Raw genomic sequence first — 22,863 nt, forward strand, 5'->3', positions numbered from 1 at the left:
CACCCTATAGAGGCATTATTGTTTCAAAATACCGTTTCAATCAGGCAATTAAAGCCTTTGTGCTTCATTACGTATGTGTGTGTGTGTTTAACAATACACCAGGTCAGCTATTATTATGAATCATCTTCATCTTCAGTACATTCAGTTCATAATGCGCAGATGCAAAACAGAGCTCGTCAAATAGGAAGAAAGTTAATAGAACGATCTAATTCATAGCCAATTAAATACAGTTTAGTTCTAATCAGTTTAACCCTAACATTAAATGATTGAGTTCAATGATCACATTGACTGCTTTGGTATTTAGAAATAGTCAAACAAATGTGAGATCACCAACAAACTCAACCTGTTTGTTGCTAGGGCGAGGTCAGAAAAGACACAACGAACACAAAAGCACCGTGTCAGAAAACTAAAAAAACAACTCAAACGAGATATTCGAACAAGAACAAAAGCAGCACGCACACTCAGGATAAGCAAGGACAGCAGGGAGGAAAATAATTACAGGGATGGATCAGGATTATTTCAGCTAAATTCCTTTTTGTAACTTCTCACAATTCTCTTGTTGCTGATTTTGTTTAATAGCGTGCTTTTTAAAATACTTTGATCTATAAAGACTACTCTTGTGTTTGAAATGTGAGACACGAATAAAACTGAGATGAAATAACAGCTGAAAGCGTTTCTACTTTTAGATACTCTGGGCACCAAAATTAAACTTGCAGTTTGAAACTATAGCTCTCTGTTGAGAAAGAATGAGACCATAAGGTCTTTAATATATGGCAGAGGTTAAAGCCTGGGAAAGTTTATTTTACATCTATTCTAGTTTTCACAAGTAGCCAAGACAGAAAAGCTAATATTGGACGCATACTTTTTGATAATTTTCATGAGGATTGACTTCAATAACAAAAACAAACAAAACAAATAAAAATAATCAGTAAACCAGATTATTCTTTTTTCTTTTCTTTGGTAAACCTGAACTGACAAGTGCAAATGTGTCATTTGTGCCCCGTAATTGTTGGAATCTTTAGTATAAAGTTGAATATTTTATATTCTGTGATGAAAACGTTCAGTAAATGACTCGGACATGATGCTCAACAGGCAGCTGACAGAAAGACTGAGCAGCTTTTAGGTTTCCTTTTGTTGTCAGTGCTTTGAAAACCAGTTTTCAGCCCTTATTTACCCTTCACATTGTTCACAGACCCAGAACCACCGAGTTCCACTTCTGTTCCCAAAACAAACCTCCACTCAAAGTTGATTCAAGGTTTCAGTTTTAACTCTTGATATCCTGGTTCATAGCAAATGTAAGTCAGAACAAAACAAAAACCAAAACATAAAATATTCGGCTGAGGTCTAGTTCACGGTTTTACTTTAGTTTTTAGTGTTTGTTTCGTTAATAAGAATAAAACAGATGAATGTTTGAAGAGTGAATTGATAAAAGAGTGAAGTCACAGCAGGTCACATGATAACATTATCAAACATTCCCCTCCTCTGAGCCACTGAGCTATTTCTGCCCTCCAGCTGTCTTTAAAATCCCCTTTTGTGAACAAGAACGACTCGTATAAACCCTGCGTAGGACGAGACAGGCTGACGGCTAACAAACTCACACACAGTTTGGTGTTTGACGACTGGCCTGCCAACGCAGCGCCAAATCTTTCAACAATACCAGATAATCCCAGGCTGGTGACAACAATCATGTGCTTTCCAGAAAGCTGTCCCAGGTAAATATAGTATCACGATGTAGTATTTTGGAATAACGGCACTGTTATGGAGTAAACAAACAGCTACAAACCAGGATGTGAGTCAGGAAGCTATATGTGCTTCAACTTTAATTGGCTTATATTCAGAAAATCCCTTTCAGAGTAAACGCTACAAGTCAGAGTTATGCTCACATCGGGGATGAAAAGAATAACGACGATGATGAGAAAAATAGAATCTGTCTGTATTATAAACTTAAAAGCAGAGCTGCAGGAGAGACAAGTGGAAACAAGCTGCAAAAGGTAACAAAGCAAATAGTGTGTTCATTATAATCTAAATGAAAGGCTTGTGTTTTCTGAGAATCTTTAGGTAGTTTTAACAAAAAGAACCATTCAGGAAACGCAGAGGATTCAAAAAGGGATCATGTAGTTGCTCTGGCCAGGGTAGGGATAGAGCCGCCGGACCGGTTTACTACACCTAGCCCCGCTCATGCCGGCTCTGTGTGTGCACTCGTCGCTGTCTGTCCTGCAGGCGCCGCAGTGGCAGCTGAGGGCCACTGGAAACGTAAAGACGGGGTCGGCGTGAACGGGGCAGCCGGGCAGGATGGCTGTGCGGTACTCCACCACGTCGTAGGTGCAGCCTCTCTGGATAAGGAAGCGAGGGCGGAGAACGTCCCTCATGTTGCTGTCCTGAATGACATACAAACAGACGATGGACAGCTGCTGAATGAGCTTGTGATGCATTCTAACCTCTTTCGTTAATCTTTCTAAGAATAAGATGAAACAGGAAATACAGCAGGTGTGGTAAAGTGTTGTTCATTTGTATTGTAATAATCACAGTGTTAGTCAGCAGTGTTTAAACATTCTTTCTTCATGTGTCAGAATAAATACTGTTTTGTAAATTTAAAAAATAATTTCTTGTTTGTTGTGTTTCTGAACAAAAGAAGCTCAGAAGTAAAAGACTATTTTAACAATAGATCAGGCATTATCACCTTTAAAATTTAAAACTTTTCTATATCAAACTGCTACAAAAACAAAAATGTTATGTGATTGGTAAATTTTTGTTTTTGTGGCAATAAGTTTTTTTTTTTAAAGAACAGAGAAGTAGACAAAAGGCTGCTTCACAAGTTTCAGCAGTAAAAAGACTTTGTTGGTAAAAGTCCTCGTGGATCCAGAAATTTATTATCAAACTTGTGTTAAGAAACTTTAAACTGACGCAGAATATTGAACTGTTTTTGTTTTAAATGCAGTGAATTTTGTCTAATTTTCTTAAGAAAACAAATGTATTTACTAATTAGTGACTCATTAACTCAAAAGTTATAATTCTTTCTAAAGTTTTACAGTTTTATACAAACAGCGTAAAAGTTTTCTTTTAAACTTTGCAAAATATGTAATTTTCTTTGTTCTTTTTGCAGATTTCATTGCTTTTTTAAGGGTAGTAAACAATAATTAAAATCTCCACCTAAATAAAGATAATTAGACATAAATTTACTTGTGTTCATTATGTTTTTTTTACCCCTTTTTGGGCAACAAACTGTCTTTTACCTTCTGTGAATTTGATAAGAAGGAAGTACATACCCGTGAGAAGCAAAATCCTGTGCAGATGGTGGTGTTGATCGCCACACAGTAGTCACATTCGGGCTTTTCCACATAGAGCGTGAAGTCCGTGGGCAGACACATGGGGACAGCTGGACAAAACAGCAGGAAAAGGAGCCAGCAGCTGAACACTGACGTGTCCATTTTCATCTATATGTCTTTTCTCCAACTACTTTTGGCCTGCAAGATATTAAAAGACAAACAGAGAAATGAGAACAGAAGAAAGAAAAGAAGAGATGTTTGTTTTCTTGACTAGTTTTTCTTTCTCAACATGAGAATCACCTGCTTGAGACGTGACCCCCTTAAAGACCTGATGATGCTCTGAGTCTGAACGTCCTCTCTGAATAGTATTTATGCAAAATATATAATCCATCTTAATCCTGGATAACAGTTATCTTCTATCAGTGACGAAAAAGAGATCCACTGAACTTCTTGTTCATTTCCTAAATGACGTAAATATTAATATTCTTCATAATAGGAAGCTCATGCAGTAACCATGCAATTATGTCCAAAGTAACCGCTGAGACGGTGTCCACTAGATGTCAGAAAACACTGTGAAGCTTTACTTTTGCTCCAAAGAACATATATTTTCCTGCGGACATAGATTGGTTTTAACTTGAGTTTACCTTACTATTCCAAAACTAACCCATCTGTCTCTGTTTTTGATTAAAAATTAACTGAAAGTAACAATAATGTCTGTAAAAGTGTCAGAGCATGTTCAAAGGATGTCTCTGCGGGGAGTTAAAAATTGACAGTCCTGTCAGCAGAAACGTAAGCAGGAAAAAACAAACGGTCTCAGCACATATTTGTGTTAAACACCCTAATGACGAAACATCCACAGCAGGTTTATCTAATCGGTTTTTACAGTAGGAAAAATACAAGCTGCTGGGGTAGACATCAGCTTTTACGCCTGAGTGCTGAACAATAAAAACACTCAAAAATGTAGAAAAAACACCAGCCGACACGTCACATTTACTGAGCTTTCTTATCTTTAAATCTGTTTAATGATTCTCCAGAATAGACAGTCTTGTGAGCACATTAAGTGATTATGGTGTAAAATGTGACTGTTATGAATTCACTGCCGTTCCTGAGCTAGTTTGACGTTTTGTTGTTTTTTATGAGAATTCATACTGATAAGACTGAAATGTGCTCTTCTCAAGGTTTTCTTCTCACAAATGGGGTTTCCTCTTCTTTCAAAGCTTCTTTTAGAAAATATTTATCATTTAAAAATGGTTTATTTTTCCCAACTACACCAGATTTTCCAATCTTTATTAGTAAGTCAGAATAATGTTGTCTTTGGGTGCTTCAGCTGTTTGTTTCATTTCCCCATTTATGTTCAAAAATACTAATGGTATGTGTAATTTCTAAACCTTTTTGGTACTTTTACCTTGATTCAAAAAACCTCACTTTCCCACCAATCATAAAACTTTGAGGTTCAGGAGTTGGTATGCTTGGAACAAACAATTTAGACAAAATGTGAACTTTCTCTCGTCTGGGTTTTGTTTTTAACTGAAGCAGATTTTTTTTTCTTGAAGATTGTTTGACTTTGAAGTGAAAATCTTATCAAACAGGAAAGACAGCCAAAGATAAAACCACAGAGTAATGAAAGACTAATTGCATGGAAAAAATAATGACACAAAGGGAGTAAAGACCAAGCCCTGAAGATTTAATATTCCCTCCTCCTGAACTTCCTTATTTAACCGAAGGGTACTGAGTAACCTGGATACATAAACACACCTGTCCTTAATGTTTCGCCCCATCACTCTATTTCCTGAGGAAAATAGATTTATTGACAACAAAGAGTCTTAACTGCTATCTGATTGCAACCGGCAACCTACCAAAAGATCATTTTCTTTTATAATCACTTAAATTATGTCAGGCTTCACTGCCTTGTGGCCTTGATGGATCATTAACTAAAGTGAACTAATCTTTATTGTCTGCTGAATGGATCAGAGCTGACTAGACTTCAACTGCACGGGAGATGGTTAAAATATCTCACTGAACCACTGTTTGTTGACGTGACGAAGCTGGGAGCAATGGAGGACTGAAACCTGCAAATCTTTGGACGTATCTGCTTGAAGGGGGATTAATAGGTGCACCAAATCTGAATACATCTGAAGACTGGTGAAGTATTTTTTGTGCCATATTTTGTAGATCATTTTTTCTTTAGATAATGGTATGTACGTAGCTGGACTGGACAGAAGGACATTAAACATCGGCTCGATTGCATGGTATAAGTATTTACCAAAGGTCAGAGAGTAACGATGGCTGGAACAGGAGGCAAAGTGGCCACTTTCTCTGTCTGGGATTATGTGGTGTTTGCCGGAACGATTCTGTTTGCAGCTGGAATTGGCCTTTTCCAAGCCATCCGGGGCCGCAAGGAGACCAGCAGTGCAGAGTTTTTGTTAGGCGGACGACAAATGACAGCTGTACCAGTGGCCATGTCACTCACAGCCAGCTTCATGTCCGGCATCACAGTGATTGGCACACCGGCTGAGGCTTACCGGTTTGGTGCTGCCTTCTGGCTCTTTGGTTTCTCTTACGCCATCATGTCTACCATCACCGCCGAAATCTTCGTTCCTCTTTTCTACCGACTGGGGATCACCAGTGCCTATGAGGTAGGAACACGCCAAAAACGGTTAATTATTAGACAGCGAGGAAGACTTGTATACAAGTGCATCACAAAATGTATCATTGCATCTGATATGCTTTATTGGTAGTCTTCAATAAAACTCTTAATTAAAGCAGACATCATTAATCACTGTGGGCAACATGTTTGTGTGTGGCCAACAAACGGGACACTTAGTATCCATGTAATGATGGACTACTGGTTGACATCTTTTACAATAAGTGGGTTAACAGAAGCCAAGACTGTTGATGTATAACACTGTGAACCTTTTGAGCCACTCTTGTGTTTCTTGTGCATATTGTGCTTCTGTGGAGCTACACTTGGCAATTTTTAAAGTGTCTTAAGTAACAATTTAGGTTTTTCTTTAAAAAAAAAAAAGTCTGCTTTTATTCATTTTTCAGTCGATTTATTTATTTAATGTTTACAGTTGTTTGCCAAGCCATTTAACAGTGTCATTTGAATCACTTAAATTTAAAAAAGGCATCTAACTCAAGGGATGACCCTTTGGGTGCTTTTTTATGAGCAGACAAAAATGCTATAAACTAGCTATAACTAATTTTGTGTCTACAACTAATTTTAAATAGTGTTTTTACTTTTTTGTTGTTGTTTGTTTCTGTTATCAGCAGCTGGTCACACCTGAATACTGCATTCCATTTTTTAATTGAATCTACAGAAAAATGTAAAATATAATCTCTGATTTCCAAACAGTATCAACTGAAAACTTGAGAAATCTCATCATGGTGTTATTAAGTGTGAGGCCTTAAAGATTATCTAAGAAGAATATTATTTAAAAGTCATGTATTTAAGAAACTGGGAGAAAATACTAGCAAAGCTCAGATAGTAGATCTGAGAGATGCCTCATCGTTCATCGAGTCCATGCTGTATGCCAAGTTTTCAGCTAATATTTGTAGGGCTCATCTTCTTGGTGTTAGATTAGATGAAAACAGGTGAAAAACAAGCTAATGTCCAAGGAGAAACTTTGAAAGACAACCATAAAGTGGTTTTGAGCCTAAAAACCACTTTCAAAACTGACAGGAAAAATATTGATTCTTTTTGAATCAAAATGTAAAGAAACAAAAGGTAGCAGAAAATTTTAAGTCACAATATTTCTGCCTAACATATTGTCATAAAGGTCAGTTTAATGAATCATGTCTGATTGTCTGGTTCTCCTCTTCCTTTATAGTACCTGGAGATGCGATTCAACCGGATCATACGGCTAATTGGAACATCAATGTACATCGTGCAGACGGTAACTCACACATGCACAAAAAAAAAAACGTCAAACCTAGGAGAAAAAAATAAAAATCAAGTAATCATTGTATTAGGTAACATGTTAAACAGCATCTGTTCTTTTCTCTTTTTGACTTTATGTAAAGCTGATTCTAGATACCAGTTCTGTTACACTATTAATAAGAGACTCAAGCACTTTGTGTTTCCATCTAATTAACTAACAGGGATCTCGTTTTCAGGCTCTGTACACCGGCTTAGTGATCTATGCTCCGGCTCTCGCACTGAACCAAAGTAAGTCAAAACTCACAATCAGTTAAGAAGACATTTTTGATTTTACTGAATTCTAAACTTCTAAACCAATCTAATGTTCTTACAGTGATAAATTCAATATTAATTTATTATTTTTCATTTAAGTCACTGAGCTGGATCTGTGGGGAGTGCTGGTGGCTACAGGAGCTGTGTGCATTGTTTACTGTACTTTGGTTGGTATTGTCCTATAAAATATATTTATATTTACCCTACATTTATGGGCAAGGTATACACAAATAGTGAAAAACTGATTTTAATGTGACAAACTATGTGTCTATCAGTAATTCTCTTTTTAAATACAATTTTATTATTGTGTATTATGATCTGGAGTTTGTAGTAAAAGAAGCTAGCTGAAGATTTACCTGAAAAAGCAACAAGATTAAATGGATAATTTGAATTTTAGTTCAAAGTGAAGTTCAGGAGAGTTGTTATCAGCAGCCAGTATCTTACCTGCAGCAGACTGAATGATCTCAGTTTGAAGAACCAGAACTTAAAGTTTTCACAGAGTAAAGCTGAGGATTTTTTTTCTTCATTTTTCAGTGTGGTTCATGCAAAGACTATAAAAAATGGCACTTTTGCATCAGGCAGTCATTTAAGAATAATTCTGTGTTTATTTACAGTAATAACCAGTAAAGACTGTATTGGTTCATGTTTCATTGCATCATCCATGACACAGTTACGACACTTGGTTCCTGGCCAGAGTAACTCTCTGAGGCAAAAGTAATGCAGTAAAAACAAATAACAGAGTTTGCATGAATTATTGTTAAACTTCTGAAGTTTGAATTGTTTTAGATGACATAAATTTGCTCTGAAATGAGACTCCACTCTGACTAGATAGCTTGCCTCTACCAGGAGAACATTTCTCTTATTCTCCAAAGGGACATCACTCCAACTGCTGTCAGCTGCAGGTAGCATACTGACAGCTGATCACAATTCCACAGAATCCCACTTATTTCTTAATGTGTATTAAGAATAATGTGTATTTTGTCCCAGGGTGGTCTGAAAGCGGTCATCTGGACAGACGTGCTGCAGATGGTGATCATGCTGGCAGGGTTTGTGGCTGTTATTGCAAGAGGAGCTGTAATCCAGGGAGGTCTGACCAAGATTTGGGAAGATGCTGGCCAAGGAGGCCGACTGGACGCTTTTGAGTATGTACACAAGGAGACTGAGTGATCAACTTTGGTTTTAACAAATTTTGATAACTAAAATAGTGATGCTTTGCCAACAGGAGGAGTTTGATTATTGTTGTCTTAGTTCACAACCACAGGAGAAACAGACTAGATTTCATCCAGGTCATTTGTGTGACTTTTATTTAATTTAGTATTGAAGGAATTATCTTCAATATAATATGTATTGCACGTGTATAATCAAGAAAGTGTTGATGTCTTAAAACTTTCAAACTTTCTTATATTGTTGATCCTGTGCACCACAGCTTTGACCCAGATCCTCTGAAGCGACATACTTTCTGGACCATAGTGGTTGGAGGAAGCATGATGTGGGTGTCTATTTACTCAATCAATCAGTCCCAGGTGCAGCGCTACATCTCCTGCAAAACCTTAGGACATGCCAAGATGTGAGCATAACTGTAATGCAATGCAAAAATACCTCTTTCTGGCTGGGAGCAGTTTCCTGTGCTGACACGTCCTCGTTCATCTCCCAGGTCTTTGTATGTGAACATGGTTGGATTGTGGGTCACGGTGAGCCTGGCTGTTTTTTCAGGCCTCACCATGTACTCCGTTTACAAGGACTGTGACCCCCTTTTGAATACTGATATAACTTCCTCTGACCAGGTAACTACAGGTGCAGTTTGCTGCTCCCCTACCGTCACACACAAAGCATGCTGTTAGTTACAAAAACACTACGATTCACAGTAAAATTGGTTTGTATCTGTAAACCAGATGCTGCCGTACATGGTAATGGATATTCTGGCAGACTACCCGGGAATCCCTGGCCTGTTTGTGGCTGCAGCATATAGCGGTACCCTGAGGTGAGACTCAACACAAACAGGAAAATAAAGTTTAGGATCATGTTATAACGAGGAAATGTTTCAATCAGATAGGATGGGATTTGAGGGATAGAATAAATAGTAAATCATTTTACTATTTAAATGCAAATTGCACCCTTTTTTTGTTACACTTTAAAGTTTAAAGTATTTTTTTTGTTAAAATGTAAACAAAGCTTTGATCGGATCTAACCTTTGCACGTTTTCTCAGCACGGTGTCCTCCAGCATTAATGCGCTCGTTGCTGTCACTGTGGAAGACTTCATTTTCCCTCTGTGCAAAGACCTCACGGCGAAGCAAGTGAGCTGGATGAACATGGGCCTGAGTAAGTTGTATAAAAATATGGTTTTATTACACAACAATACTCAAGACTCTCGTTTTGTTCCCAGTCTCCCTAAAGGCTATGAGTTACCAGTCGGAACCACATCGTTATCTTATCTTTTTGTCAGTTACCGATATCGTTATAACTTCCAAGCTAAGAATAATCATGATAGCAGATGTGTCTCATATGACAACTTGTCTGATAACCGAGAGCAACAAAAATCTTGCTGATTCATCTCTAAAACTAAATAATCACAACCTGTCTTTCTGTACAGGGAGTTCTTCCAAGAGACGGGTTAATGTTAGAATTTGAGGTGCTTCATTACTCAGCTTTACTCAGAGAAACCTGTAAGGGCATGAGTGGACGAGTTCTTAGAACTTCATTGGAGACTTTACCAAGAAGGGTTTGGATTCTGAAGTGAAAGAAATTCCACAGCTGAAAGGAGTGACATATTTCCTTTACTTGGCCAAACACTTTACATTAAGAATATGTGAAAACTTTAGATGCAAACTGTAATATTCTTGATCACTTGCATGTGCCTTATTAGTTTATTCTGAAAGAGAAAAGGACGCACTCGTGTCTAAATGAAATTGCAGAATGTTGGCAGTTGTTACTCTTTGCAACAATCTGCACTTTGCAAATCACAATCAGGTTTTTCAATACATTTTGTGTGATTAAATCTCAGGTGTATTCTTTGGAGCTCTGTGTATTGGCATGGCTGGGGTTGCTTCAGTGATGGGAAGCGTTCTGCAGGTGAAGTTCTTCAACGCCACCACTGTCATTTATTACTCTCCACCACCACCAAGTGTTGGATAATAAGAACTGCAACTCTCTGGAAACATTCCTTTTGTTTTCAGGCGGCTCTGTCCATATTTGGTATGATCAGTGGCCCTCTTCTCGGGCTCTATCTACTAGGCATGCTTTTCCGCACAACAAATTCAATAGTGAGTATTTCTCATCCCTGCAGCTTCTGCTAGCAGACAATGTTAGGAAATAAATGTTGCTAAGAAACAAATTTGTGAATAAACATTTTACTCTGAGGAATGAACTTACCACAGTCATACTCACCTTTCAGGGAGGACTTTCAGGAATGATCATCGGCCTGGTGTTGACGCTGTGGGTGGGGATTGGAGCCCAGCTTTACCCACCAGGAGACGATAAGACGAATCCTCTGTCTGTCAGCACGGCAGGCTGCAACCGAACACTGGGGCAAAACCCAACAGCAACACCCTGGACCAGTGCAGTGACTGTGACGCAGCAGCCTGAGTTAGTCATCTCACATAAAGGAAATACTTTTTTACTGTTATTTTTAACACATGTGCTCCTTTCTAAACGCATGTTCTGATAATGGCATGTGTAAAAGGGATGTGACAGGCTGTTATGAGAAAAATGTGACTCTATGAGAGCTGAGCTTCACTGATTTCTATTATCTCTACTGCGTCCACGAGCATGTCTTTAGGAAGACATGGGGGACATTAACACTAACATGACCAAGTTCTGAATGCCTGAATTGCATTGCTTGTGAAATTGTTGAAACCACAGTTTTAAAAATCGTATTCATTATTTCGTAGCCACCTGGGTCAAGCATCTGTAGCAAACGTCAAACTGCGCCATATTTGAATGCAACAAATTGTTGTTTTCTGTCAATGACACTTTACATCAAAGTATACACTTAAATTGAAGTGACAATTTGTGACAAAAAGTTTATTTTCTGAATGCACACCTCAGCAGGTTTTTTATAACCTGAATAACTGGTAGTCACTGGGCAGAATACACAGAAACACCTGAATGTCTTTGGCTCATTTGCTCTTGTTTTAAATGATTGTAAACTAAGTTATAACTCTGATAACTTTCACTTGTCTGTCTTTACGGAGCAAACTTTGACTGATACTTTAGTCCTCTAACTGATGTAACTGACCATCAAACGTAGTTTTAATAGTAGATGTAAGTGTTAAATACTGGCAGGATAAGTACTAAATTAGTTTTATTTCTGTGTCAGTGTCAGGCCCCCGTTAGCAGACACCTGGTACTCTCTGTCCTACGTCTACTTCTCTTTGTTCGGCACGCTGACCACCATGATATCCGGCCTGCTGCTGAGCGTGATCACAGGTGACTGCCTTACTCCCACTGCCACAGCAAAAACCAAGCAGTACAATTACATAAATAGTTCGTATAAATGCTTGATTAACAGCGAAATAACAGAAGGGAATATGTGTTTGTTTTATAGGTGGATGTAAGCAAGAAAAGCTGAACTCTGATCTGTTTGTCAGGAAGAGTGATTTGATATGCTTCACCTGTTGCAGTAAATCAGAGGTAAGATGCTGACCCGGGCACTTTGTTGGATAATTAGTAACCAAGTGTCCCTTTGTAACAATATCAACCTGATACTATGTTGTAAACCCGCTTTAGGGATCAGACGGCATGGAAAAGGCTTCAGCAGACCTTCACATGGGAGTCGACAACTCCGCCTTTACAGACATCGACGACACAAGCAAAGAAATTGAAAAAGCCACGAAACTGTAACCCTGTTGTAACTAGACACTTGCATTCTTTAAAATGCATGAAATGCACGCCATTTTGTAAAAAACAAGCAACTGTACCTCAATTCTCTGTATTTGCTTTGTAATCATGACGTGTTTTGAACTTAATTCCATAAATAGCACATGATTTGTAGCTTACATTTTATGTTTGAGGGAGCTTTAAAGTTTGTAATAAATATCTTTATATACTACCTGAACATACTACCTTATTGTCATGCTAAAGTAGAGCGATCCAATGATTGTATATTCTTACAATCTGTAAAATGACGTTAATGTTTTGAAGGTACACTGGTCCTTTGTTTATTTTTATGTGTAAAACGTAGTGTGCACTCTTTATAAATTGGAAAGACATTTGTACTTAGCTGATAATAAATATTTTGCACTGAGTTTAAATGCAGAATAAAGACTAACAGACTGACATAAACTTAGCACTTCATGCTGAAAGAATTCATCATATATTTTACTTTTAGTCAGTGTCCTGGCAGCAGTTTCTCTTACACCATGAGTGTATTTTGACTTTGTAACAAGTAGAGATTGAGCTTTGGACTGAAAGTAATCAAATCCTTTGTCTCCTTGGCAACAAACAAAGGAGGAAGTTGACAAAGAACTGCCCTGCCCACTTCTACCTGAGTTCATGTCAGATAATCAGCCTTTTAGACGTTCCAGGAAGAACGTTAAATCGAGGCAGACTCACAACAAATAAACTTACTATTTTCACTTATTCTTAAGCGAAACGGCAAAAAGGTGAGATGTGCTTTTTTAAACGTAATTTCTACATTTTTAAGTTGGGTTTGGACTTAAATGAATCTTAAGAATGAGCGGGTGAGCAGACATTTCTTCATCTAGTAATTACAAGTAGGACAGCTGGTGGGCAGTTATGTATATTTTTGTTTATGGTCACAGTTAGTGTGTTTAAATGCATTTCCTCTTACACATATATAAATGTTCAAAAGTATTTGCATCTTTAAAACGTAATCTTTATAAGTGTAATGAAATCTGACTTACTTCCAAGGGCACATGTAGCATTGCTAGAGGATGAAACTGAATATTATGAAGATGAGGTTTCATCTGTCTAGAGTTTCCAGTGTTTTTATGTGTGTGTGTGTGTTTAGCTCATGTTTTGCTTTTCAATACAGGATTTAATAGTTATGGAAACAGTCTTGGCTTCCCTGGTTTGTTGCCTTCTGGTGCTTTCTATTGATGTGGTACGGATGGAAAACCAGGATCAAGCCGACAAAACCACAGAAAACCCAGTTCTGAACCAGGACAATACATCTACAACAGCAACTTCCTCTAACTCCACGGTCCTGGTAACCACATTATCAAACTTTACTGAAGGCACAACACAGCCCACCAGCACAGAAATGGACAATGAAAATTTCACCAGCACTGCAGCTCCAGCTGAAAACACTAGTGTGTTTCAGAGCTCTCAGGCCACCTTGACTTCTCTGACAGACAGTGCATCGTTGAAAACCACAACACCGAGCAGCGGAACTCCAACATTTACAGAAACAACTCACACGATCTACACCACACCTGACACTCCAGTAAGTCCAGCTGAAAATTCATCTCACACCCTCTTTACAACAGTGAATACAGCAAACAGAACCACACAAGGTGAGCATCTGGGACCATGTTCTGCCTTGAAGCTTTAAGTAAAATTTAACAGCAAATTGTTTACTGATATTTGTTTTGTCAACGATATTAAATTGTGTAATTTTGTGTTGCTAGGTTTGAATCTGAATGTATCTGAAAAGAACATGACAATAATCTTCAGTGCTGTGCTTGGAGTGTTCCTTTTGGCATTGGTTATGATCACATTACACAGATGCAGACACAAAATCCAGTACATGCATCAACCACTCAACAGCACAAACGAAGAAGGTAAGGAGTTCCTTCCATTATTTCACAAATGCCAAGTATTTATTTAATATTAGCAGATAAACATACCATTTAAATTTTCAACAGATGGATTTGTGGCAGACAATGACACACTTGTGATTTCTGGAGGACTTTATGATGGCCATCCGATCTATGATAACATTCCACCAGTTCCTTCAGAACCATCTCAGTTTCGCCTGGAGTTTCTTCAATAAAGAGAGAGCTTTAGTCCTACAAGTTACAGTGCCTTTTTTGATGCTTAACAGACACACACAAAAAAGAACAATTTTCAGATCCACAAGTATTCTTTAGACTGTACGATTTCATTTTGTCACAACCAGAAATATCAAGAACAGGAAACTATTAGACTGCAATACTGAATGGTAACACTAGAATAACGCTTACTTTAAACACTTACTACGAACACTGTCAATACAAAGATACTTAAATATATCAGGATTGAATCACACAACAACATCTTTAACAACAATAACAATAAAAACTGAAAAATGAAGTTGATTTTCATGCTGACACATATAAAGATGTTATTCCTAACAAAAGCACAACAAAATGTACTTTTTGCAAAAAAACCTCTAAATCAAAGTGTATTTGAAGTTCCTCAAAGTAAATCTTACCTGCAATAAAAAAACAAAGCAAAACAAAAAAAACTTCTGATGTGAATTCTAAAATCCTGAAGGAGTGTGTATCTGGAGATACTTTATATCTACCTTAAGTGAAAAACTTGTAAAAATAATCATGTAATATAAAGTCTGAAATCCTCAGAGTGGATCTGCAGCTACTTTAAGTCTACCTAGAGAGTGTAAATTAAACTCTGAAATGCTCAAAGAGTGTATCCTTCAAGTATAAACAAAACAAACTTATAAAAGAACCTGTGATATGAACTTTGAAACCCTCCTATTGTTAACTGTGTGACTGACTTACACAACTCCCCATGTTCATTAAGAGTTCTCACTGTAAGCTAGGCTAATGGAAGTTAATTACTAAAGACACCTATTTCAAACTGTTATCCCTGGTAATTTGACCTGTGAGGGTAATACTCAGGCAAATATCTTCTCGTTGTTTTTCTTCTTCTTCTTGTCACAACCAGTCACAGCAGTCCAACCGGCGTCTCTCATCCGTTTAATTGCAGCCACCTTCAAGGAGTTCCCAGGTGATTTAAGAGTGACTGGGCTTTGAATCTGAAAAACAAGAAAAAATCCTAATCTTCGCTTTTGTCATGAATTCCAAATAAATCCATTATGCATCAAACAATAAACTCTACACAGTGATCGTAATACCTTCTGTAGGATGTTTAGATTGAACTGAGGAACAAGAAAAGCTGGTGCTGGTGTTTCTGAACAGGTCTATCAGAAAGATTTAAAGATTTTTATTTAAACTATAAATCAAAAAATTACAAAACCAACCAGGTATATGAGAGATTTGTGACAAATTAAACATTAACTGTTAAAAGCAGAGCTCACCAACAGATCAAAATGATCAGAGCTGTCAGACTTGGGGTCAAGTTCAATGACACGCTTCCCCCACCGTCCTGCCTTTTCAGTCGAGGGGGGAGTCTTGATTCTGTAGGACTGGGAGAGAACTCACAGGGTTAATGTCAGTTTCTGTTCATTGTGAAAAATGTCAAAATGATGCAGAATATTACTTTGATCTTTGACGCTCCACTGATCTTGCTAGCACCACTTCCTGGGGTTTTTATATCTTCACTGAGAATGTGCTACAAAGAAAAAAACATTTTAGATTGATTTATTAAAAATGCAACAGAAACCAAAAGCACACTGATTACTTTGTGTTAAAATGATCACTTTAACCAGTTAAAATAAAGAATATAAATACAATAAACAGCTTTCTACCTTTGTCTTTTGTGTTGTTTTACTTGGTGTTGTGGTCAGGCTGGTGGCAGACATCTAAACAAGAAAGATAAATAAAAAAACTGTAAAATTTAAAAGAACAATTTAAATTTGAAGGTTTGAACAGAAGAGGTCGGTGGTGTTGAAGGGTTAAACAAACTATTATTAAAGTTTTGTGAAACTAAAAAACATTAGTTATTACTGTTTTTAAGTAAAAACTTTTTATTTCAAAGCCAGATCAACTAAGACTGTCTGAAATGAAATGTTTTGACAGATAAAACTTACAGCTTTCTTAAAAACTGCAGTAGCCTCAGCGTTTCTGCTGTTGGGAGTTTTTCTGATCTTGAAGTCAAACTTGTAATTTTTTAAGGGGGTCTGCTCAGGAGATTCAGGACCTTTCTCGAACTTATCGTTTGAGGCAGATGACTGGAATGATAAAAAAAGACTTGTTGGTTAAGAACAAATGATGACAGAACAGGCTATCTGCACCAACCGATCAGCTGAGTTTACCTCCTTGTTCCTCGCGTGTGACGACTGCTTGGTTTTAACATTATTATCTTTCTTCAAATCAGCCAGTTCTTTCTGTAGAGTCTCCTAAAAACAATCACACAAACTGAATGGTCCACGAGACGCTGCACCAACCCTTTCCCAGATAAAAGCCAAAACAAACAAACAGAAAAACAATAAATAAGTAAAATGAAACCCACCTTCTCTGTTGCCTCCGTCTGTAACTGTTTTCTCAGCTGCTGATTTTCTGTCTTCTGTTTCGACAGGTCCACCTCCTGCAGCAAAACGTTCAGAATGGAGATATTAGATTATAACTTATTTAGATTTGTTGACTGTTTTGGGTAGCGCTCATACCAGTGATTTTGCGTGGGTAACTGCCTCCATCTCTTTCTTCTTGTTTTCATGAAGCTCAGCATCCTTCTCTTCAACCATACGGTCATACTGGCTCTAACAAAATATAAAAATCCTTTGTTTGCAGCAATAATTGGACTACTTCAAACAGCAAAACTACTTAATTATAACCTACTTTATGTTTTTCCATCAGCGTAACCATATCGGCTATCTTGTGCTGACACTTGAGTTCTGCATCTTCCTTGTTCTTCACGGCCTCTGCAGCTGATCGTCTGAGTTTTTGAACCTGTCTCATAAAACGTCTTTATTTTATGTGTCGCCAGCGGAGGAGCACCAAAAAACTGAGCAAAGTTATGAAAGTAACCTCATTTTCAAGCTCTGCTGTTGAGGTGGACTTGGAATCAAGATCCTTAAGCAGTTTTTGACAATCTTCCTCTTTCAGTTTCTGGAGATTCTGTGACTCCTCCTGAAGCTTGTCCACCTGAATAAAAGTATGATACAGATTAAACATTGTTATCTTAAATGTTAAACATATTATATAAACTGCAAGATCTACAAAAAAACAAACTCTCCTTACCATTTTTTCCAGATGACTGGACTTAGCAGTCTCCTTTGCTATTTGTTTCTTAAGCAGTTTATTCTGAAAATAAACAGTTGAAGATCAAATGAAAAACAGCGTCTCTCATTGGAATCATAAAATAAATTGAATGTTTCGTTATCTTTGCATAAAAGAACCTCTTTCTTGTACTCCTCCTGCACTTGAGATTTATTTTCAAATTTCTTCCTGAGATTACAAATCTAAAAATGAAGTGATTTCCTGTTAGTTTGTCAGAGGGATGGACAGCACTTTACAGCGTCAGTTTTTCTTCTGTCACCTTTGCTTCGACAGCTTTGATCTGTTTCTCCTTTTCGGTGATTTTCTCTTGCAGACACTCAAACTGTTCAGTGAGAAAAACAGGATCGTTTAACGTGTTCCACCTTTCTAAAGGCTTGTGTTTTTACTGATTACTACGTTAGACGGCATAAGTTACCTTTTCTTCAATTTTTCTCTGCACACTTTCCGTTTCTTGACATTTTCCTTGGATTTTGGCTTTAATGGTCTTTACTTCATTTCTAGTGAAATGAAATATTAAATTGTAATCTTAAGATTGTATGATGTTAAGTATCTTTAAGCCCTCAAAATGCAAACTCACCTTAAACACAGGTTTTCTTCTTCCAGTCTTTGAACTTCTCTTTTGAACTCCTGCTGGCTGGACGTCTTCTCAGACTGCAGCTTACTGAAGTTTGTCAGAAGCTCTTCATAACTGACTCTTAAAGATGACCAAAAATAAAAACAAATACATCAAGAGACAAAAAAGTAGTACAATATTATTTAAATTAGAATAGGATAACTAAAGTTACTCGTGCTGTAAGATGTCTTTCTTCAGCTGCTCCATCTCGGAGGCGCATTCTTTATTTTTCTTTGTTTCAGCAGAAAACTGTCCTTCAAGCTCCTGGATTTTCATCTTGATGTACGACCACAAAGAATGAGACAACTAAGTATTGCTCACATTACACCGTCTTTGTGAGGAAAGAAAGGATCTGTATTACCTTCAACGTCTCAGTTTCTTCTGTTTTCCTTGAAAGCTCAGCAACAAGTTCTTTGACTCTAACCTCACAGACATGAATGCTGCTCTTAAAAGACTCAGCAGTTTTGGATCTGGTGTCCTGAGAACAACAACATGTAGGGTTCTCCAGTCATTACCTGTAGTCTTTGGGTTGCAGTGTTTAATAAATATATGCGCACACACGTTTCAAGCATAATAAAACGTATCTTACTAGTTCCTGTTCAAGGATTTTGATCTGATCACTTCTCTTTGCCGCCTGCTCCTCGATCTCTTCTGTTGAGTGAAATAAAAATTTGGGGGGAGCTTTGAAGAGCAGCAAGTACAATTATTGTCAAACTTCACCGAGTAGAACCTACCTAAGAGTTTAGTCCTCTTTTCAAGCTCAGTGCTCTCTGTCATCAGTTTATCTTGGAGATCTTTGGCTCTTCAGAAAGAAGAAAATAAAAATCTTTACATGAAGTCTGGAGCGTGTGCTGACTGTGACTGAGGTGATTCTACCTCTGTCTCTCTGCACCGAGGGAACTCTTCAGCTCTTCAAGGCTCCTTTCAGTCTTCACCAGTTTCTCTGCCAGCTGGATTTTTGCTCCGCTGAGCTCCTGGATGCTGAGATCTTTGCTTTGGATGATCTGCTCATATTCTCTGTTACTTTGTTCCAGAGCTGCGGCGGTAGTTCCCTGTTTTTTCTTGTTTTGAGAGATGTTAATGTTTAAATTAAAGCAGACAAAACTCAAGAGCACAAGGGCACCACGAACATCAGATATCTTTACTTCCTCACCTCAGTTTCTGTGCAGCGCTGCTCAGCAACAGACAGCTTTTGAATCAGACATTCTTTTTCAGTGTTCAAGCTTTTGTGAAGTTCTAACTGTTGATCTGAGAAGCAGCAAATATGAAATGTTATTAAAAGAATCAGTTATTTATGCAGAAGGTCATTTGTACAGACAAAAAGCTTATAAGAGAAACAATAAATAAATAAAATGTGTTCAGCTTTATAATTTTTCACTTCAAGTATTTATTGGTTTAATCAAAGCTTATTGAAATTTGAGAAAAAACATTATTTTGAAAAATTTGATTAGAATTTCAAAATGCAGTTTGTTTGTGTAAAACAAAAACTATTGGCAATATTTTGAAATGTCAATAAGACAGCTGCTTTTTATAAATTAAATTTTATCATTTCACTTAAAATTACACCATAGTGACGAAAAAATGCTGTTTGCACCCAAACGTTACACAGATTCTTATTGTGAAGTGTTTGACTTAAAAAAACAAACAGAAAAAAACACCCTGCAACTTTGTTCACTGTTTACTAAGTTATATAACATGCACCGCTCAAGAACTTTCATGTTGTAGTTAAATTAACAAAGGAAAATAAACACCTATACATGTTTTATGTTAAAATGTAGTCAGGATCTCACTTGTTAAGTCTTGAAGTCGCTGACAGTATTTCTGAGTTTCACTGAGGTCAAACAGGACTTTGTGTAGCTCGTCTCTCTTCTCCTTGAGTTCTGTTTGAAGCTTTGCGATCTGTGAACAGAAGACAGACTCTGATTAGGGACGTCCCGAGCTGATCTCATGGACTGAATTGGGGTCCCAATGAAGGTATTTTTGATTGGTATCGAAGCAGCAGACCACACTGCGTAGAGAAGGTAGAGAAGCCCCTTTAACTTTGGGTTAAATGAGCAGTAACAAGAACAAAAAACATATTTGATTGGGATATCCTCAATTCTTACTGTTTGTTTCAAAACCTTAGGTAAGATCTTTTAAGTTAAAAGTTTCTAAAAAAAAAGGGAAGGTGTTTAAATGACTAACCTCTTCAGTTTTCATCGTATGTTCTTGTTGGTATTTTTCTTTCAGATCTTCAAACTCCAGTAAACCCTTTTTGACTAAAAAGAACAAGAAATTATAAATTCTCCAGCATAAAGGCTTCCATTTCACTCCCGCCTTCATCATAAAACACCTTTAAATGTACAAAGACATGGTTTAAAACGCTTCTTCGTTTTTTTCTGGTAACTGAAAGCAATAGTTAGTAAATATAAGAATGAAAACAGAAAGACAAATAATACAGGAGTATACAGTAAAGATATTTGTACCTTTTTGCATCTCTTGTTGTTTAGCTTCTACTTGAATTCGGAGGCTTTCAAACTCTGCAATTAGCTTCTATAAGACAAAGACATTTATGAGGCCAGAATCAAAACGTAGAACCAAAAGCTTTACTAACATGTTTTTAATAAAACAGGAAGTTATTATCATTTACTGTAAATTCAGTCATGTTTTACCTTAATATTCTCACTGTTTTCCATGAAGAGGTGATGTGTTTCTTCTCTTTCAGATTCAACTACAAAACAGATAATATGGTAAATTTTATATAATATTGATATCCGAGCTGATAGAAAACGATGTATGTTTACGTACATGAATGCATTTTCTCAGTAGACCACTGAAAGGTTTCTTTGAGAATATTACACAGGTTCCTTGTTGCGTTGTTTCTGTATGTAAAGAATAAAAAGTCACTGTTAGGAAAACACACTAATTACATTTACCAACCAGATTTTTGTGTTTATCTGGCTTTTACATGAACCGTGTGGCTGATGGGAGTTTTCCTCATTTTAAACAGACATACTTGTTCCTTAGATTCTCGTTTTCACTGATCTGCTCTTCCAGCTTTATGCTAAGACTTTCATTGCCAAACTGTAAAGATACAATACTTGTCATCAATAAGCTTAGGAAACAGATTTTTATTACAAGAACGTGGTAAGAACGAGAGATAAAACAAAAGGCAACAAAAACAGATGCCTTTCAGGTGCACACCTGCAATTCCTGAATGGCTTGGCGTTGAGTTTCGATTGTTCTTTTGCTATCTTGGAGTTTTCTTTCTTTCTGAACTGTGTCAGAGTTAACTTTGACCTTCCAACACTTTATCTTCTCCACCTCATCAAACAGCTTGGAATACAGCTCACCGGGATTGCAATTATTCTGGGGAATGTTCACAATGGCAGGAAGTTAACTGACACACTTAAGAATAAACAAGTTGTGGTCCGAGCGTATTTATTCATGCTGCACAAACGACCAGGATGCAAATATTACCACTTCCTTTTCCAGTGGCGACACGGCTTTCATCTTGGGAAAGTCTTTAGAGAAGAATTTATAGTTAGTTCATAAAAATGTGGGATTTTTATTACAGTTTATTACAGCTAGTCTTGTCAAATAAAAAGTACCTTGTCTGGCTGGTTTAGATGGTGCAACCCCACTTGTGTTGACAAAAGGCACGGCCCTCTCTTTGTTGTAGCACAGATTGTAATCCTGGTGAAAAACATTAGAAATATTACCTTGCTATTTTATTCTTAGTATTAACTCTAACTTCAAACAGTAACCATTAAAGACGTATTCATAAATTTTTAAACAAGAGAAAGAGCTAAAAAAAAGCACTATACGAGTCGGAAAATACCTGATTATATCAGGATTTGAAAACTCTAATCTCTTCTGTAAAATATAATATTTACAGCAGTTTTCTCCTGTTTAAGCATTTTAAAGGAATATACAAACACTTTGGAGCTTATGTTTAGCTAGCATCCAGTTTATAAGTGAAGGATAATTATAGTGGAGTTTATTTATTAACTTACCTCATGCACAGTATTCAGAAAATCACCTGAGTTCTCCATTATTTCCTGAGGTCGAACGGCGTTTATCTGGCCGTTATTCGTCCTGGGAGGCACCAGCAGCTTGAATTTAAAGCCTCTGTCTCTGTCCATCCTAAAAAAATAAAACAAGACAAAATAGCATCAACAGCCTGTTGTTTGAAGTTACTCTACGAGCTGCAGCGCTTTAACTCCAAAAACAGGGTCATTACGTAAAAGAAATATCGGTTTTTACCTTTAGCGTTTAAGTTGTTCCTCGAAGCGACGAGAAATTATCGTCCACCGCTTTTACTCGGCGTTAACACTAAATATGTTGGCTAAATTTAGCAAATTAAGTTAAAAAGTCAAGTACTCTACTCATTAAAAAAGTTAGAAAAAAATAAGGAAATGTGAAACTACGTGCTAAGTTTACCTGCGCAAACGTTTGCGGCGGCTAACGGTTTTCCTGTGGACAAAGTGAGCGCGAGCACGTCAACGGCTCTGTGACGTAAAGCCAACGGTTCACCTCAACATCCGTCCAGGGCAGGCTTGGACGGGCTAAATCCATTATCGGACAAGGCGGCAAACCAAATATTTCAGCCGTCTGAAATAATCGGTTCCCCCTCTAAAACATGGGACAAAAATAATTTACCAAAAAGTCCTTAACTGTGTTTATTCCTCTCATCATGGACAACAAGTTCTGTGAATTTGGAGACATTTGTT

The 22,863-nt window shown here is 37.3% G+C and overlaps 4 protein-coding genes and 1 long non-coding RNA gene across 7 annotated transcripts; 3 read left to right on the forward strand and 2 right to left on the reverse strand.

Moving 5' to 3' along the window:
* The first annotated feature begins 1,512 nt into the window (after positions 1-1,512).
* LOC119616949 lies at positions 1,513-2,378 on the forward strand. Its single transcript, XR_005233050.1, has 2 exons — positions 1,513-1,712; positions 2,221-2,378. It is a non-coding gene; the product is annotated as an uncharacterized LOC119616949 (long non-coding RNA).
* On the reverse strand, positions 1,789-5,895 carry tshba (thyroid stimulating hormone subunit beta a). 2 transcript variants are annotated; one of them, XM_017408841.3, is made up of 3 exons: positions 5,789-5,895; positions 3,267-3,464; positions 1,789-2,378 (listed from the first exon to the last, which is right to left on the reverse strand). In XM_017408841.3, exons 2-3 carry the CDS (start codon positions 3,432-3,434, stop codon positions 2,100-2,102), a joined length of 447 nt encoding a protein of 148 aa, XP_017264330.1. In that variant the 5' UTR covers positions 3,435-3,464; positions 5,789-5,895; the 3' UTR covers positions 1,789-2,099. The 2 variants fall into 2 exon arrangements, with proteins under 2 accessions (XP_017264330.1, XP_017264331.1); XM_017408842.3 differs by lacking the exon at positions 5,789-5,895 and adding an exon at positions 3,567-4,579.
* On the forward strand, positions 5,268-12,708 carry slc5a8l (solute carrier family 5 member 8, like). The gene is made up of 15 exons (XM_017408839.3): positions 5,268-5,902; positions 7,097-7,162; positions 7,383-7,434; positions 7,558-7,625; positions 8,446-8,600; positions 8,885-9,025; positions 9,113-9,242; positions 9,351-9,439; positions 9,666-9,778; positions 10,461-10,528; positions 10,633-10,719; positions 10,851-11,041; positions 11,775-11,884; positions 12,003-12,088; positions 12,185-12,708. The coding sequence occupies exons 1-15, from the start codon at positions 5,549-5,551 to the stop codon at positions 12,296-12,298; spliced, it is 1,824 nt and encodes a 607-aa protein (XP_017264328.1). The 5' UTR covers positions 5,268-5,548; the 3' UTR covers positions 12,299-12,708.
* A 97-nt stretch (positions 12,709-12,805) lies between these two features.
* On the forward strand, positions 12,806-14,440 carry si:ch211-105j21.9 (sialomucin core protein 24-like). The gene is made up of 4 exons (XM_017408840.3): positions 12,806-13,059; positions 13,452-13,932; positions 14,047-14,199; positions 14,284-14,440. Exons 2-4 carry the CDS (start codon positions 13,464-13,466, stop codon positions 14,409-14,411), a joined length of 750 nt encoding a protein of 249 aa, XP_017264329.1. The 5' UTR covers positions 12,806-13,059; positions 13,452-13,463; the 3' UTR covers positions 14,412-14,440.
* sycp1 (synaptonemal complex protein 1) lies at positions 14,217-22,622 on the reverse strand. Of its 2 annotated transcripts, none has more exons than XM_037975104.1 (33): positions 22,397-22,622; positions 22,147-22,276; positions 21,742-21,826; positions 21,611-21,654; positions 21,335-21,499; positions 21,147-21,214; positions 20,939-21,012; positions 20,803-20,861; positions 20,617-20,683; positions 20,336-20,409; positions 19,942-20,050; positions 19,305-19,399; positions 19,028-19,212; positions 18,886-18,953; positions 18,741-18,802; positions 18,513-18,629; positions 18,324-18,427; positions 18,116-18,232; positions 17,954-18,035; positions 17,798-17,860; positions 17,658-17,720; positions 17,500-17,562; positions 17,287-17,403; positions 17,098-17,208; positions 16,926-17,018; positions 16,772-16,846; positions 16,575-16,655; positions 16,350-16,490; positions 16,068-16,121; positions 15,860-15,931; positions 15,678-15,785; positions 15,495-15,560; positions 14,217-15,395 (listed from the first exon to the last, which is right to left on the reverse strand). In XM_037975104.1, the coding sequence occupies exons 2-33, from the start codon at positions 22,273-22,275 to the stop codon at positions 15,255-15,257; spliced, it is 2,952 nt and encodes a 983-aa protein (XP_037831032.1). In that variant the 5' UTR covers position 22,276; positions 22,397-22,622; the 3' UTR covers positions 14,217-15,254. The 2 variants fall into 2 exon arrangements, with proteins under 2 accessions (XP_037831032.1, XP_024860067.1); XM_025004299.2 differs by having other exon boundaries at positions 16,575-16,658.
* Positions 22,623-22,863: the final 241 nt, after the last annotated feature.

The sequence above is a fragment of the Kryptolebias marmoratus genome, linkage group LG4 (genome assembly GCF_001649575.2).
Source record: "Kryptolebias marmoratus isolate JLee-2015 linkage group LG4, ASM164957v2, whole genome shotgun sequence".
Taxonomy (NCBI): domain Eukaryota; kingdom Metazoa; phylum Chordata; class Actinopteri; order Cyprinodontiformes; family Rivulidae; genus Kryptolebias; species Kryptolebias marmoratus.

Coding starts and splice junctions, on each gene's coding strand:
- sycp1 (XM_025004299.2), bottom strand. CDS start 22,275: ATGGACAGAGACAGAGGCTTTAAATTCAAGCTGCTGGTGCCTCCCAGG. Junction 20,862..20,938: donor TACTGAGAAAATGCATTCAT/GTACGTAAACAT, acceptor TCTGTTTTGTAG/TTGAATCTGAAAGAGAAGAA. Junction 17,019..17,097: donor CGCTGATGGAAAAACATAAA/GTAGGTTATAAT, acceptor ATATTTTGTTAG/AGCCAGTATGACCGTATGGT.
- slc5a8l (XM_017408839.3), top strand. CDS start 5,549: ATGGCTGGAACAGGAGGCAAAGTGGCCACTTTCTCTGTCTGGGATTAT. Junction 7,626..8,445: donor GCATTGTTTACTGTACTTTG/GTTGGTATTGTC, acceptor ATTTTGTCCCAG/GGTGGTCTGAAAGCGGTCAT. Junction 10,720..10,850: donor TCCGCACAACAAATTCAATA/GTGAGTATTTCT, acceptor CTCACCTTTCAG/GGAGGACTTTCAGGAATGAT.
- si:ch211-105j21.9 (XM_017408840.3), top strand. CDS start 13,464: ATGGAAACAGTCTTGGCTTCCCTGGTTTGTTGCCTTCTGGTGCTTTCT. Junction 13,933..14,046: donor AGCAAACAGAACCACACAAG/GTGAGCATCTGG, acceptor TTGTGTTGCTAG/GTTTGAATCTGAATGTATCT. Junction 14,200..14,283: donor CAACAGCACAAACGAAGAAG/GTAAGGAGTTCC, acceptor AATTTTCAACAG/ATGGATTTGTGGCAGACAAT.
- tshba (XM_017408841.3), bottom strand. CDS start 3,434: ATGAAAATGGACACGTCAGTGTTCAGCTGCTGGCTCCTTTTCCTGCTG. Junction 2,379..3,266: donor CAGGATTTTGCTTCTCACGG/GTATGTACTTCC, acceptor TATGTCATTCAG/GACAGCAACATGAGGGACGT.